This window comes from Pimephales promelas, chromosome 10 (genome assembly GCF_988280905.1).
Source record: "Pimephales promelas chromosome 10, fPimPro1.hap1.1, whole genome shotgun sequence".
NCBI classification, from domain to species: Eukaryota; Metazoa; Chordata; class Actinopteri; order Cypriniformes; family Leuciscidae; genus Pimephales; species Pimephales promelas.
In genome coordinates, this window is record NC_142778.1 from 21,567,917 (window position 1) to 21,583,918 (window position 16,002).

The following is a 16,002-nucleotide window of genomic DNA, read 5'->3' on the forward strand; positions in this document are numbered from 1 at the left end:
TGAATTAAGCTAAAACAATCGAAATAGTAAAAAGCCTTACACAATTACTAAAAGAAATATTGCATATTGAAATATTGCATATAAAAAAGAAATATTGAAATATTGGAAAAAGATAGTCCACGAAGTAACGAGGAGTAACAAAAAATATGTGCCCTTTTTGTCACCTCAATGTTTATACTCGAATGAAGATTATATCGAATCATCTAATCTAATATTAATATACAGTATCTATTATTTCATATAGAGTATTGGGGTAGTAATGGCACAGTGGATAAGACACATGCCTTTGGTGTGAGAGACCCGGGTTCGAATACACTGCGAGACACCATTGTGTCCCTGAGCAAGACATTTAACCCTTCGTTACTCAAGAGGTGTGTGACCTCTATATGCACGCATAAGTTCCGCATTTGACGTAAGGATGCTCATCCATTTCCGGTTGTGTAGATTAAAGCGGAGGAAAACCGGAGAAAACGGGATTATGGCAGAGTCTTCAATATTTACTGTCCTCCCGTCTTTGAAACGAAACGTACATACGTTTAGATGTAATTGTATATATAGTTATGTTTATTTAATATAATTTTAAAAAGAAGCATAAACACAACGAGGGGTGTCTGTTTTATCTGTTTTTGTGACTTACGTTTCATTAGTATAACCATGGAGTATAAACTTCAATATAAATTCTCGGTATTGCATTGGACTCTACGATCGGCGGAAGTTATCGAGCATCCTTAATCCTTCACCGGAAATAACGCCGTGCATAGAGCCCATTGTAAATCACTTTGGATAAAAGCGTCAGCTAAATGAATACATTTAAATTTAATTGTGTTGTGTCCTTAAAGTGTTATTTATTAACAGTTTCTCCAACAAACCAAACAAGGTACCAAATCTCAAGGGCAAATGTTGGTGAATTTTGAAGATATAAATATTTTCAACATAAGGATAATTAAGGACAATTAATTCAAATGGATTCTATAGTGTGTCTCTTTATTGTGTAAAAAATAAGTTACAAAGAGGGCAAATGTTGCCCCTTAATAAAAATAAAATAAAATAAAATAAAGTTTCTGACATGGCAATAGACATACTAGCCTATACTCTACATCAGGGATGCCCAACCCTGCTCCTGCCGATCGACTGTCCTACACAGTTTATCTACAACCCTAATCAAACACACCTGCCTTTAATTTTCACGTGAACCCGAAGACCTTAATTGGTTGCTTCAGGTTGCTTCTCTTTGTTCGGTTTAGTATAGTAAATAGTAGACTGACATAGACTGATACACATGTGACACTGGGGAAAATAAGTGCTTATATATAAGTATATAAGTATATAACTATAGGCTAATGTAGGTTGTTAGGCTACTCTATTTCAACACACAGTTAGACACCGTTAGAACTTCTGAAACTGGTCTATAATGGGAGTGATGACAGAGAGGGGAAGAGAACCCTATTAGTAATTTAGCAGAGAATGACCGCGCGCGCCTTTAGTGGTAATTTTAACACTTGTTCATTGTGAGTTCTTGTTTTTGAGAATCCGCATAAGTTTGCCCAAGGGTTACGTGGGTGTTATCGAGTGGGAATGTGTGGAATAAAAGCCCGCACAGACCCTGCGAAAGAACACACGACGCATCTCGGGCTCGGACAGACGCACTTGATTTTTCTGCGCTAAATTTGAAGCGCGCAACAGACCGAAGGTAAGACATGCATAAGCTTGGAGCTACAAACTAAACTCACTTAAATTATATTCATTTACATTACAGCTCTATGTATAAACGTTTATAGGCTATACACAGGGTTATAATAAGAGAAAAATAAGTTTGAACAATAAATAGCCTATAGTTTCAATTTTGTATACATACAACTTGGAAAGATTATATTCTCCAGTGCGACATACTCTAGTTTCGCTGAATCTTAGTATTAAATTCTGTCAGTTTCATGAGCTCAGAGATCATGCGAAATATTTGCCTTTGTAAAAGACATGTGGAACCTGAAAAAAAGAAAACATTTAATGGTGAATAAAAATGGTGACCAGTTATAAAATAGGCTACATATTTCCCCTATTCATTTGATATATATAAAAACAAAAAAAAAAAACAAAAAAACAACAACAACAATGTTTTATCCTTGGTTCAGGGATTACAATTGCAAAAATTATTGTATATTTTTATGATGACCGTTATTATTATAATTGATCATTAACAAATATGGGTTAACGTCCAATCAATATTGCTACACCAATGCTTGATGAGGGTATTGTGATAATTTTTCTTTGGCATTTTCTTTTGATCATTTGATCACTGAATTAAACAAATAATAAATGTTTAATATTTCAATTTGCGGATTCTTTCTCCAGATGGGTTCTTTGGTGTGGTTCATCGTGCTCTTCTGTTTGTCCATAACGAGGATGTCTGCGCTTAACTTTTTCCCTGATAAATGTGAGAGCACACACACATCTATCTATGTATCTATGTATGTATGTATGTATGTATGTATCTATCTATCTATCTATCTATCTATCTATCTATCTATCTATCTATCTATCTATCTATCTATCTATCTATCTATCTATCTATCTATCTATCTATCTATACTAAGTCCATTTTGAGTATTAAATACAAGCAGTTGTCTGTCTATCTGTCTGTCTGTCTGTCTGTCTGTCTGTCTATCTATCTATCTATCTATCTATCTATCTATCTATCTATCTATCTATCTATCTATCTATCTATCTATCTATCTATCTATCTATCTATCTATCTATCTATACTAAGTCCATTTGAGTATTAAATATAAGTAGTTGTCACTTTTCATGCTTGTGCATATTAAATTGCCCACAATAGGTGCATCTATTCTGTGCTCTGAATTGCTTCTCTTTATGCAGTTGAAATTGGTGAAAAACACACATCCGTTACCCTGACCTGTAAAACGAATAAAGACAGTGTCACATGGAAACGTGATACCATAGAAATAAAGGAATCAGATTTTGAAAAACCCAGTGGTCGAAGTCTGACCCTGATCGACCTTCAGGAAGACCTAATCGGGAATTACACCTGCTGGAGTGATACGGGTCTTGAAGACTACACCTATCTCCTGCTTGACAAGTCTAAAGAAGATACAGGTGGGAGCGTCATATATTCCTAACATTCCTATCAAGTAATGCAGATCTTAAGTTTATATGGGAATAAGGTTTGGTAAATGATTGTTTGATAGGAATGTCATACTAACACCAAAAAGAATGTTGACCATACAAAGTTGTGGCATTCTAATATTCATTAACCATGTTGTTAGTTAACCATTCAAATATTACACATTAAAGCACTGTCCAGAATGGTAAAACCACAGTATTTTATAATAGCTTGATCAGAGGGCATATGAAGCAGTAAATCAATTCATACATTTATTTATTTATTTAATATTTAATCATATTTTTAATAAGCATTCTATTGATGAAATAGTCACTTGGTTAACCATAAACTTGATCACTCTTCATTCTAGATCAGTGATTCTTGCTAATGATGACCTCACAGTCATAAACAGCAGGGGGAAAAAATAATGCTAAATGCAAATATTAAATTCAACCAAACATAAAATTTCACATAGCTTATCAAACAGTGAGAAAACACTTTCCATATATTTTGTGGTTGTGTGTCTATAAGGACTTAAGGTAGTTCACTTTTTAAAAAAAACTTTTGCTGATAATTTCCTCACCCCCATGTCATCCAAGATGTCCACGTCTTTCTTTCTTCAGTCGAAAAGAAATTAAGGTTTTCGATGAAAACATTCCAGGATTTTCTCCATATAATGGACTTCAATGGGAACCAAACGGTTCAAGGTCCAATTGAGAGTTTCGGTGCAGCTTCAAAGGGCTTTAAACGACACCAAACGATGAATAAGACTGACTCGTAAAAAGGTTTGTTCGTTTTGATGAACGAGTTTGAACAGGAGAGTCACGAACGCGCATCACAGAACAGAGCAAGGCGAGCATTTGAGCTTATAAAACTTCAACTTTTTTATTTATTTTTGAAATGACCGATCGTTTCGCTAGATAAGACCCTTATTCATCGTCTGGTGTCGTTTAAAGCCCTTCGAAGCTGCACTGAAACTCTCATTTGGACCTTGAACCGTTTGGTTCCCATTGAAGTCCATTATATCCTTAATTTCTTTTTGACTGAAGAAAGAAAGACATGGACATCTTGGATGACGGGGGTGGGTAAATTATCAGCAAAAGTGAACTACTCCTTTAAGGACATTTACTACTGTGTTATTTCTAGTGTTTGAAGCAAAACTTGGGAACCATTTATCTAGATCATTATTTGTGTATTATTATCTGCCTGTTGGATAATAGGAAGGCTGCTTAGTTTTTGGACAGTATTCAAGTGTATGTCTGTTCAGTTAGGTTTAGATTTTTCAGCGTATTTCTTTCTTCCTTTTCAGTGTTTAACATCAATTGCACAGCTGAAACTCTTTCCTGCACTGAACACATCAAATGTACTTGGACCTCTGAAGAATTTACAGCTTTCAGACTTCGCAATACAAGGTATCAGACACCCAAACACACACACACACACACACACACACACACACACACACACACACAGATTAAATAAGCTGATTTTATCTCTGACTCAACTGAACATGCGTGTGGTGTTTATTTAGGGATAATGGTAACTGGGTGTCACAGCCTGTGGATGGGTTATTTTTCCTCCCACATTCAACTAATTCCTATTCTGAAGAATCGGAGCGACTGCTGATAACAGGGGAGGCAGTTTCCCCATGTTGCTATTTGAAAACTGACTACAGCTTCTACCTCCGAGACATTGGTGAGTGTGTGGGTTAAGATTGTAAGTTTATGCTCTGATTAACTCAGTAAGTTAGTTACCATTAAAGTATTTAAAGAAGCAGGCTTTCTTCACAATGTGTTCTTTGTCTTATTTTAAGTAATTTTAAGTCATCATGTTGGGCATGTTTTATGGGGACTTTCCATAGACATAATGATTTTTATACTGTACAACCATATTATATCCCCTTACCCTCCCTAAACCTACCCATCACAGAAAACTTTTTTGCATTTTTTCATTTTCAAAAAAAAAAAATCACATACTACGATTTATAAGCTCTTTTTTAGTGGAAAGCCAAAGATTTCTGGTATTCCGAACCTTCAATAAAGACAAGTTTTTAAAAGTTATCTATACTAAGTCCATTTTGAGTATTAAATACAAGCAGTTGTCTGTCTGTCTGTCTGTCTGTCTGTCTGTCTATCTATCTATCTATCTATCTATCTATCTATCTATCTATCTATCTATATATATATATATATATATATACAGTATATGTATATATAAGTCATTCAGCAGCCCCTTTGGAAGTTTGCTGGGGCCCTCTAGTGGACGAATGGTTGAAAAACACTGGTCGAAAGCACATCACCACCGATTGAAAGTGATGTCTCTTGTTTTCCCTAGTTAAGCCAGCCAATCCAAACATTTCAATCTGCACAGTAAAAAAGAAGGGGAGTGATGAGCAAATCGTAGAACTGGAGGTGATGCCACCTTCTTCCTGGCCGCAGCCTCACAGTTTCTTTCCTCTGAAGCATCAGGTCGAGTACCAGATTCGACACAATGGGGAGGTACGAAATGCTCTCCTGCACACACCAATGCACATCTTTAAAGATTAGTTCACCAAAAATGAAATAAATATTCAGTCATCCTTTACTTTTATGCCATCCCAAACCTGTATGACTTTGTTGTATGATAAAGTTTAACAGTATTATGATCAGTGTCTACACTGGATGCAAAGAGGCGCGACACACATTCCCGACAGTAAATGATGCCCCATTCTATTTCTGACATACGTCTGACACCAAGAACAAATGGATTTGCAATTGCAACGGTCACTATTTCCAGTGTAGACAGCCTCAACCTGGGAACAATTCAAGTCATTAATTACTGAAAATCATGTTCGTTTTAGGGTGAAGTATTTATTTAAGAACTGTAATTAATTCTCTTGTTTTCTGTTTCTGTATATTCACAGCTGAAGACTAAAGAATGGGAGAAGGAGTCAAAGATTGAAGTTGAAGGGCATATCAGAAAACTAAGGGTGCGCTCCAGAGACATGCTTCTCCTCTCTCAGTGGAGCGAGTGGACCTCATGGAAAAACGTAAACTAGTGATTTAAACCTCCCTTCCTCCTGAACCCTTTATTTATATCTCCTGTCCCATTTCCTGTTCCTTATTTATTTATTTATTTATAATAGTGTTCATGTTTGAATGATGATGACACTGGTTACTTATGACTGTTACACACACACACTGTACGACTGTATGCACCATGTCTCTGTCCTATTAAAACATTTGCTCTTCTTTTCTGTTTCTTTATTCCTTAAAGCCCACCTAGTCAATAATTTCATCCTTAAAACGACATATTTAAACTAGGGCTGTCAAACGATTAATCGCGATTAATCGCATCCAAAATAAAAGTTTGTGTTTACATAATATATGTGGGTGCACTGTGTATAATTATTTTATATATTTAAATACACACACATGCATGTATATTTAAGAAAAAAAAATATTTATATATAAAATATTTATATTTATATATAATATTAATTATATATAAATCTATATATACCGTACATGAAAATATTTCTTAAATACATACAAGCATGTGTGTTTATTTATATATATGCAAAATAATTATACACAGTGCACCCACATATATTATGTAAACACAAAACTTTTATTTTGGATGCGTTTAAACGCGATTAATCGTTTGACAGACCTAATTTAAACGGTTTTTTTTCCCAGTGAAAATGATTTCTACATACCAAAATAGCTTGAATGTACACTCTTGCTTAATTTAGTATACACGGATGCATGAATATACAAATTATCCCCGCCTCCAACGACTCGCACCAGCTCAGAATACCTAATCCAAGTGGAAATACTAGTTTAATTCAGTCCAATATGTTTGAACCAGAGACTGATTCAGAAGAAGTGGAAGATTTAATTATACCGGCTCATACAGTGCTGGTCAGAATTATTAGCCCACTTGGTAAATATGATGAAAGATGGCTGTAAAAAAGAAATAAAATAAAACATCAAAAGGATTAACAATGCGGATTTATTTTTTACAGCCATCTTTGATCATATTTACCAAAGGGGCAAATAATTCTGACCAGCACTGTATATCAGAATGATAACACGTTTTATGTATCGCTTTCTACAATATAGAGACATTGACAACACATAACAGCACGGGAATTCGTATACGAATTTTACGAGGTGGCTAATTCGTAACAATTCATACGACCTCACTCGTACGAATTAGTACGATTTTCGTACGGAATTCGTACGAATAACCTACCCCTGACCCCGCCCCTAAACCTACCCATCATGTGGGTTTAGACAAATCGTACGAATTCGTACGAGTGAGGTCATATGAATTAGTACGAATTAGTCACTTTTTAATCATTCGTACGAATTGGTCGTGAGATAGGGTAGGTAAGTCATATGATTAGCCTTTTGTTTGACTACGTTATCAAACAGCTAATAAATGTGTTGCTAATGTTACACAAACCATGTTCCTGTTCACATCTCAGTCTGCCTTCTGAAAATCAGTATCCTTAGAAACGCCTGAACAACTTAGAACGTCAGTAGAGAAAAGCATATAGTTCATCATAAACATAATTCACCCGCTATATTGATAAATGCACCCTGGATTTTCTCTTGAGACGCCTCTGCTACACAACATAGTTGATAAGCTAAAGCCCGCCCGCACGTTGACATGATTGGTTCTAACATGTTTGTGACGTAGAGAACAAGGGCGATTAAAACCGTGCTGTTTGGTTAAATGCAGTTTTAAGGAGAAAATACTCAGCAATGGCGTTGACAGATGAATTTGATCATAGTTTGTAAAGTTGTACACGTTTATAAGTCTGGGGTTGGTAAGGTTTTTTAATGTTTTTGGAAATAGTCTCTTATGCTCAACCAAGTTTTATTTATTTATTATTTTTACAAGTTTTATAAAAAATGAATATTGTGAACTATTATTACAATTAAAATAACTGTTTTCTATTTTCATGTATTTTAAAGTGTAAATGGATGATTATGATGGAAAAATGTCCAATTCATTGCCTTGCTGACCCCAAAGTTTTAAACAGTGTGTATACGAGTGAGAAGCTTTGTGTCCCGATATCTTTGTGTGTTTACGACAGAATGCACATTGATTTCTTGTTCTCTGTATAGGTGCATGACAGGGAAACAAGAACCCGTACCAAAGAAAGGGGCAAGGAAAAGAAGAGGCAAAAAGAAATAAGAAATAAGAAAAATCACAAGAAAACCGGCAAGGGGAAAAAAAGAAACTTCTGAACTGGGCATGTTTTAGAATTACTAAAAGTATATTAAAAGTCTAAAAGTAAAATATCTAAAAGTATATTTTTATTCTAATTCTAGCACTGGAATGGTTTACCTAGGTCTTTTAGATCGATCTCCTCTTTTCACCAATTTAAGATTTATGCTTCATGCATGTATATGCATGTTTGTATATGTACAATATATGTATATGTGTGTGAATATGTTGTCTTCTTTCTTCTTCTCAATTGTCTATATGAATGACCTTAACTGCTTATTGCCTAATATATAATGGTTGGCTTGATGAAGATATGGGTGGTTTTGGTGTGATGGAGAGCTTTTGTCTTTGTTCTGTTAGTAAGTATATGTGAAGTTGTTTTTCTTGAGGTCCCCTCGAAAAAGAGAAGTCACATCTCAAGGGATTTTCCTCTTAACAATAAACTTCAAACACTAAATAGAGAGCGAATTTGTGTATAAGATTGAATAATGCTAAATATTCATTGCAATGCTAAGCTGAGTATTCAACCGCAGGGGGCAACAGTGAGTTAGGTTCTCCTTTTGGGGCTTTATGAAATTCTCTACTTTGAAAAAGAAAAATCAATAGAGCTCACAAATGGAAATATGTATAGTAAATATATAAAGAAATAAATAATTTTCAGAAATTTATTGATATTATTATTGTGTTATTTTCCTTCTATGTCTCTGTTCTTTTTAACTGCACTCTTTTACTTGTGTGTCCTCTTGGTTTTCTCTTTGCTCATCCGTTATGACTGTGTCTTGCTGCAGTTGCATCAGGGTTTCATTTTGATTGGCAGGATGAGCCGTAAAAAACAGCCAATGGTTATTGTCCCGCTCAGCTTTATGGGAGTCCAAGAAGGTGTGAGCAGTGAGTTCATATTCTTTACCAAACGGAGTCCTAAACACACAAACAGAAAAGAAAAACACTAGTAAATATACCCATAATATGAATATTAAATTAGACTGACCTGTTTTAAAGCTCAAGTATATACTGTATTTATATATACACACACACACACACACACACACACACAGTGCTGGTCACGTCTAAACAAGTAAATTAATTGAACGTAGGGGAGAAAATCCAAAAAAAAACACTTTTATTATGCCCACAGCCATCTGGTCAAAAGTTTGGAAAAATTACTATTTTTTTTATGTTTTTAAAAAAAGTCTCTTATGCTCATCAAGGCTGCATTTATTTGATCAAAAATACAGAAAAAATGTGTAATATTGAAAAATATTTCTATTAGTTTTTCTATTTGAATATACTTTAAAATATAATTTATTTCTGAGATGCAAAGCTCAATTATTCGCCTTATTACTCCTGTCTTCTGTGTCACATGTTCCTTCAGAAATGATTCTAATATGCTGATTTACTATTAACGTTAGAAACAGTTGTGCTGCTTAATATTTTAGAACTTGTGATACTTTTTTCAAGATTCTTTGATGAATAAAAAGTAAAAAAAGAACAGGAGTTATTTAAAATAGAAATCTTTTGTAATAATATATAGACACTACTGTTCAAAAGTTTGCGGTCAGCCAATTTTTTCGTTCTTTTTAATTATATGTATATAATGTATATAAAATTAATATATATATATATATATATACATCAATGTTAAATGAAAATATACTATAATAAATTAATAATATAAATATAAATATATAAATATATAAATATATAATATAAATTATATAAATATATAAATAAATTATATTTTAAAGTATATTAAAATAGAAAACCATTATTTTAAATAGAAATAATATTTTTAAATATTATTGTTTTTTTCTGTATTTTGATCAAATAAATGCAGTCTTGAGGAGCATAAGAGACTTCTTAATGCAACATAATTCTGAGTGAGACAAAATAACAAGTAAATGAAGAATGCAAAGTGGATTTTATTGATTAGGAATTTCATTTTGGAGTACTTGTAATATTAAGCCATTCCCTCAACACTTGAGTTGAAACTTTTACAGTATAAAATAAAACATTACCATAGGATGTGATTGCCGAGTGCAGCCAAACATTGATTTGTCTTACAGTGGGAAATCAAAACCTTGCTGTTCACCTGCCAAAAAAAGCATTCACGTCAGGTTATTAAGTTGCCAATAAAAACAAATGAAAAAGATTTTCTTTGAAAGTGTGTGCACCTGAACAGGGTATCCCTCGTTTTCAAGCCTTTCTTGGGGGTCAAAGTAAAGGACCTTCCACCAGCACAGGAAATCAAACTCCTCAACCAAACTCAACTCCTGTAGTCGAGACTTCTTCGCACACTTCTGAAATGTTCGGTGATCACTGGAAAGGAACAGCTATGTAGAGGCAAACAGATTGCATGTTAAGATAAGGCAAACTCAGCAATTACAAAACAACTGTACTTACATTTCATTCGCTTGTTTACCTCTGCGGCAAAGCCTGCAGTAGTTCTCAGGGCAAAGCTTTGATCGTATCTGAGCAGCTCTCCTTCTGAGGTCCCATCAACACTGAATCACATGATATAACAGATCAGCAACTACATGTGGGCGATTGAGTACATCTGAATGTGCATGTGCAATACCTTGTAATGATAAAGGCGTTTCTAACACAAGGGGTCATGCTGTGGGATCCCCCCACTTGGAGGGGCCCGAGAAGGTGGGGGACTGAATTTGTCTCTGAACGTGATGCTATATCACTGATGTCGGCAATGATGCTAAGAACACAAGAGCCACGCTGGTCATGTTCTCCACCTCCAGAGTTCACCAGCATGATTGTGTCACCAAAGTGCAGAAAGCCATCCTGCGACACTGATAAACTCACCTAAACAAAAATTTTTATCAGTCTCACATCAGCAGACAAACAGTCACACTTAAAGGCGACACAAGACGGAAGTTGCATCTTTTCTTCCCTATTATGACATATATCCAAGTGAAAAGGCTTCTCTGACAAGAATAAATATAGGGGCAGGACGGCGGGTCTTGATATTGCCCATCAGGAATTGAATTGATGGTTGTGGTTTACTATAGCTGTGATCTCATTCTCATGTGACGCACCAGTAGGAGAGAGAATAGATGTTGATGAAAGAAGAAGGATAAGTTGTTTTGGTTAAAGGGATAGTTCACCCATTTTGTCATCATTTACTCACCCTCAAGTTGTTCCAGACCTGTATAAGTTTCTTTCTGCACCCATTGACTTCTATAGTATGTATATATATATATATATATATAGCCTATATATATGTATTTTTTTTTCTACTATAGAAGTCAATGGTGTCTGGTAACCAAAATTGTTTAAAATATCTTCTTTTGAGTTCAGCAGAGGAAAGAAACTCAGGTTTGGAACTTGTGGGTGAGTAAATGATAAAATATTTTGTGTGCATTTTTTGGTGAAAATTTTTGGGTGAACTATAATTTTTGAGAGTACATGAATGAAAATAATAATAATGATGTGCACGGAAAAATCCATTTTGATTTGATTGTGACTTTAAAAATGTCTGAGCATCATTGCATTAACGTTAGATTTTTTTTTAAATAAAATAAAGCATACAATTCAAGCAAACCATTTACGAAGGGTTTTGAATAACAGACAACAAATGAGGGTATTAATTACAGTATTATATCTTTCTTCTTGATATTTTCTCTGAAAAAATCGATCATCTTGCAGCAGAAATCATCTTCATTAAGTTATATCAGAAAAAATTGTTGTCTTACTGTTTTGAGAATGTTTTGTTTCAAAGCTCCTTCTTTCTGGACTGTGAGTTCGCCTCTGTCTTTTTGAAGAATGAAGTCCTTTAGGATTTCCTGCAGAGACACTTATCATTTAAGTTACTAGTGTGTTTAGATCACTAATGGAACTTTACACGCACACTCTGTAACTTAACGTTAACCCTTATTAAATAAGTCAAAACAACAAACCTCTTTTAAAGTCACGTCTTCAATCCAGTTTCCTACACGGACGTGCGGATTATAGGTCCGGACATGAGCCATGTTACATTCGTTATAGCCTGACAGGCTGATAAATGTGTAATATAACGTAAAATGTAAACTAAATGCCCCTGCTACAGTTAAGAGCTGTTTCCATGGATGCGTAACAACACATGTGCGCTACTGCGCCTGCGCAAGTTACTTTTCTTGATCTGTTCTTTTTTTTACAGTCTATGATCTGTTCCAGTTCTGTGTTAAAAATACAGGAAAAAACAGCAGAATGTTGTAAAATATATTTACAATTTAAAATAACGCGTTCCTATTTTAATTACATTAAAATATTATTTATTCCTGTGATGCAACGCTGAATTTTCAGCCTCACGACTCCTGTCGGCAGTGTCACATTATCCTTCAGAAATCATTTTAATATGCTGATTTATTATTAATGTTGAAAACAGTTTTCTGTTGTTATATGCGGTTATATATATTTTTTTAGCTTTTTATTCAACAATGAATGATGAAAAAAAAGTATTACAGGTTCCAACAAATATTAAGTAGCACTTTTGTTTAACATCTGAGTATCAACTCACCATTTAGAATGATTTCTGAAGGATCATGTGACACTGAAGACTGGAGTAATGATGCTGAAAATAATAATAAATAAATAAATAAAGTATATTTAAATAGAAAACCATTATTTTAAATTGTAATGTTTCTTCTTTCAAAAACATTAAAAATAGTAATAGATGCCAAATTGTTTTTGTTGACATCATTACCTTTTTAGTGGGGTAAAGAGTAGCCTAAATGTAGCCTTATTAGTTACTGCACTTAAGTATCTTTTTTGACTTTATTGTAGTTTTCTTAGACTATAGATATTAGCATATTTCACCCATATTTGAAGAAGTATACTTTTTACTCAAGTACATTTGAGACCATAATGCACTCTTCTGAAAATTAACTTTTTCTGAAGCAGTTTATTTCTGCAACAAAAAAAGCCATATAGAATTGTCAGACTGGTCAACACTTTTATTATAGGTAATTGTGAAAAGCAGTTGTTCCCTTACGACCATAAACAGTAAAAGACTTTATCGGACTTTATGCATCCACGTCCGCCCGATTGCCTGGGAGCTTTTCCTCTTGTCTATACGGTAAATTCTCTACTGTGCGACGGAGAGTCGATTCGTTATGACGCAATCGTTAGCCTATTTTTGTAAAAAACTGCTTCTGCAGGGCCATAATGTAAGATACAAGGTAATGGAGCCTTTTATACATTGTTGTATTCTTTAAAAATAAATGATGGACAAACTGAGTGTTTGGACGCCTCAGATGTAAAGTTATTCAGATGCAAAATGAATGGGAGTCAATGGAATGCTAACAGCAGGTGAAGTTCTGCTACAATGGCGGCTCCCGCGAGGCTTCAACATCCGGCTGATGGATTACCCCCTTGCTCAGGACAGGTGCCAAAGCGGGCATGCCTGGGCCTATATATATAGCTCGATGGGCTGATATAATCTGATTTTTCTTCTCTTCAGCGAAGCTCACGCTGGATCCGGAGTAAAGAAGCCGTGCCGTCTGAGAAAAGCTTTCTGCGGGATGTGCCTCTGTATTTGAAGACGTCGCCGTACCTGCTAAGCTTTCCAGCGTTTATATCCTTTACTCTGCCGAGCCTGTGTTCGCCGCTGCGACTCACTCTCTCTATCTAAAAGAGCAGCGTCTTTTTAAAGATGCCTCGTTCCTGTGGCTCATGCCGAGGGTAAGGATCATGCAGCTCTCGCGCTCGCTGTGGCTCTGAGGACTCGCTTGATATTTTTTTCAGAGTCTGCACTTCCCCGCAGTAAAAAGCGCCGTACCCAGCGGGTCCCGAGCCTTCTCTAGCCTGTGAAAGCTTGCCGGTTCGCCCGCGAGCTTCACCAGCTTCACTCAAATTGCTCACCGACGGCCAACGCCCGCCATCCACCCAAGGGGGTAATCCATCGACTGGAAGTTGAAGCCAGTTGTAGCATGGGAGCTGCCAGTTGAAGCCAGTTGTAGATGGGAGCTGCCATCTTGTAGCAGAACTTCACTTGAGTTAGCATTCCCATTGACTACCATTCATTTTGGCGTCACTTTGACAGCGAATAACTTTACATCTGAGGCGTTTGAAGACCCCATTTGTCCTTTATTTATTTCTAAAGAAATAAATGGCCCATTTCTTATGTTATGGCCCCGTAGAAGCAGTTTTATTGAAAGTAGGCTAACGATTGCGTCATACGAGACTCTCTGTCGCACAGTAGAGAGATTACCGTATGGACAGGAGGAGAAACGTGGAGGCAAAATTACAAAATAATTAATCAGAATACCTAGCAAAAATGTCTCCAGCTCCTGCTCACACTCTTCGCCTCTGCATGTTTCGGAAGGGAATGATTCAGATTTCTCATGCCACAGCACTAGAAGACAGACGGGTTGCTCTCGTCACATTGCGTAGTCAAGCTCTGTTTGAGTCTGCGCGTCAGGGACGGAAGTGCTAAAAAAATCGCCAAAAACGGGCTTCAATCGTCTCAATGGAGTTCCAATGAGATCGCTCTGTCCATTTCTTTTACTGTCTATGCGTCCGCCGCCGTATCCGCCATTAATGATGACAAGACAGCTGCTGCATCTAAAGCCAGGTGCTCTATCCTGGTGTCGGACTGTGAGGATTGGGCGAGCTCTGTGGATGTCCCCCCCTCTGCCCGTGAATCGTTAGGGAAACAGGCCAGCATTGAATCCGAGCTGATGCGTCTACTCTCACACTGCCCGTTCACAACCAACTGACGTGACCTGGGATGCCGGACGTGGAGCGTTCCGCTTTCCTGGACGCTTCCAAAGGACACATATATTCCAAATACAAATAGCGTCACATCACAGGTGATTCTTGAGAATTACCTTCGAGGGCAAGGCATGAAAATACAGCACCCCGTACATTTACAATATGCATGGACGCGGCTCTCGCACCCCTGAAACTTCAGGGCATGCGAGTTTTGAACTACTTGTACGATTGGCTGATTCTAGCTCGATCACACTCAGAGCTCATAGAACACAGGACCATATTACTCGACCGTCTCGAGAATCTAGGTCTCAAAGTCGATTGGGCGAAAAGTGCAACTGTCGCCAGAGCGCAGACTGAACATTCAGTACATCACGAAATCAAAACCCACAACTGGCCAGTCTCTGGGGAACAATGATCTGTTCATCTGCTTCCTTAAAGGAGCTAAGAGGCTGAATCCTCCCAGCCCCCCCCCCCCCCCCCGGGCACTTACCCTTGGGACTTTGGTGTTGGATCCCAGCATGCACAGTGTTTTACACTGTGTTCTCCGAGCGTAAGATATTACGCAGTGCGAGAGAACCTCTCGTAAGAGAACGTACTCGGTTACTAACATAACCTCGGTACCTTTGCCGTGCCTGCAACACGCTCTACTTCGATTAGACGATGAAAAACCAGATTATGTCAGTCCATCGAGCTATATTTATAGGCCCAGGCCACACCCGCTTTGTTAGGATGTGACGTAGTGGGTGCGAAGCACCCCCATTGGATCTGACGTCACCAAGGGCCTATCTCAATAGGCTGTTGCAGTTGCCGCAGGACACGCGAGCCGCCTTGCCTATGTCTGCATGCTGCCACAATGCGTTTTACATTAATTCAAAATTAAGGATAATTTTTGGCTTCAATATCTCGTGGAAAAGAGGTTTTCCCTATTACGCAGTACTCGTTTCCTCTTCTAGAGGAAGTAA

General features: G+C 36.6%; 2 protein-coding genes across 2 annotated transcripts; one reads left to right on the top strand and one right to left on the bottom strand.

Moving 5' to 3' along the window:
* Positions 1–1,226: 1,226 nt before the first annotated feature.
* il12b2 (interleukin 12B 2) lies at positions 1,227–8,726 on the top strand. The gene is made up of 8 exons (XM_089135476.1): positions 1,227–1,690; positions 2,350–2,431; positions 2,875–3,111; positions 4,428–4,530; positions 4,650–4,813; positions 5,453–5,616; positions 6,021–6,146; positions 8,236–8,726. The coding sequence occupies exons 2-8, from the start codon at positions 2,350–2,352 to the stop codon at positions 8,356–8,358; spliced, it is 999 nt and encodes a 332-aa protein (XP_088991602.1). The 5' UTR covers positions 1,227–1,690; the 3' UTR covers positions 8,359–8,726.
* A 159-nt stretch (positions 8,727–8,885) lies between these two features.
* On the bottom strand, positions 8,886–12,429 carry cfap161 (cilia and flagella associated protein 161). The gene is made up of 7 exons (XM_039654295.2): positions 12,247–12,429; positions 12,043–12,132; positions 10,914–11,152; positions 10,758–10,839; positions 10,510–10,668; positions 10,354–10,427; positions 8,886–9,256 (listed from the first exon to the last, which is right to left on the bottom strand). Exons 1-7 carry the CDS (start codon positions 12,316–12,318, stop codon positions 9,052–9,054), a joined length of 921 nt encoding a protein of 306 aa, XP_039510229.1. The 5' UTR covers positions 12,319–12,429; the 3' UTR covers positions 8,886–9,051.
* Between the last annotated feature and the right edge of the window lie 3,573 nt (positions 12,430–16,002).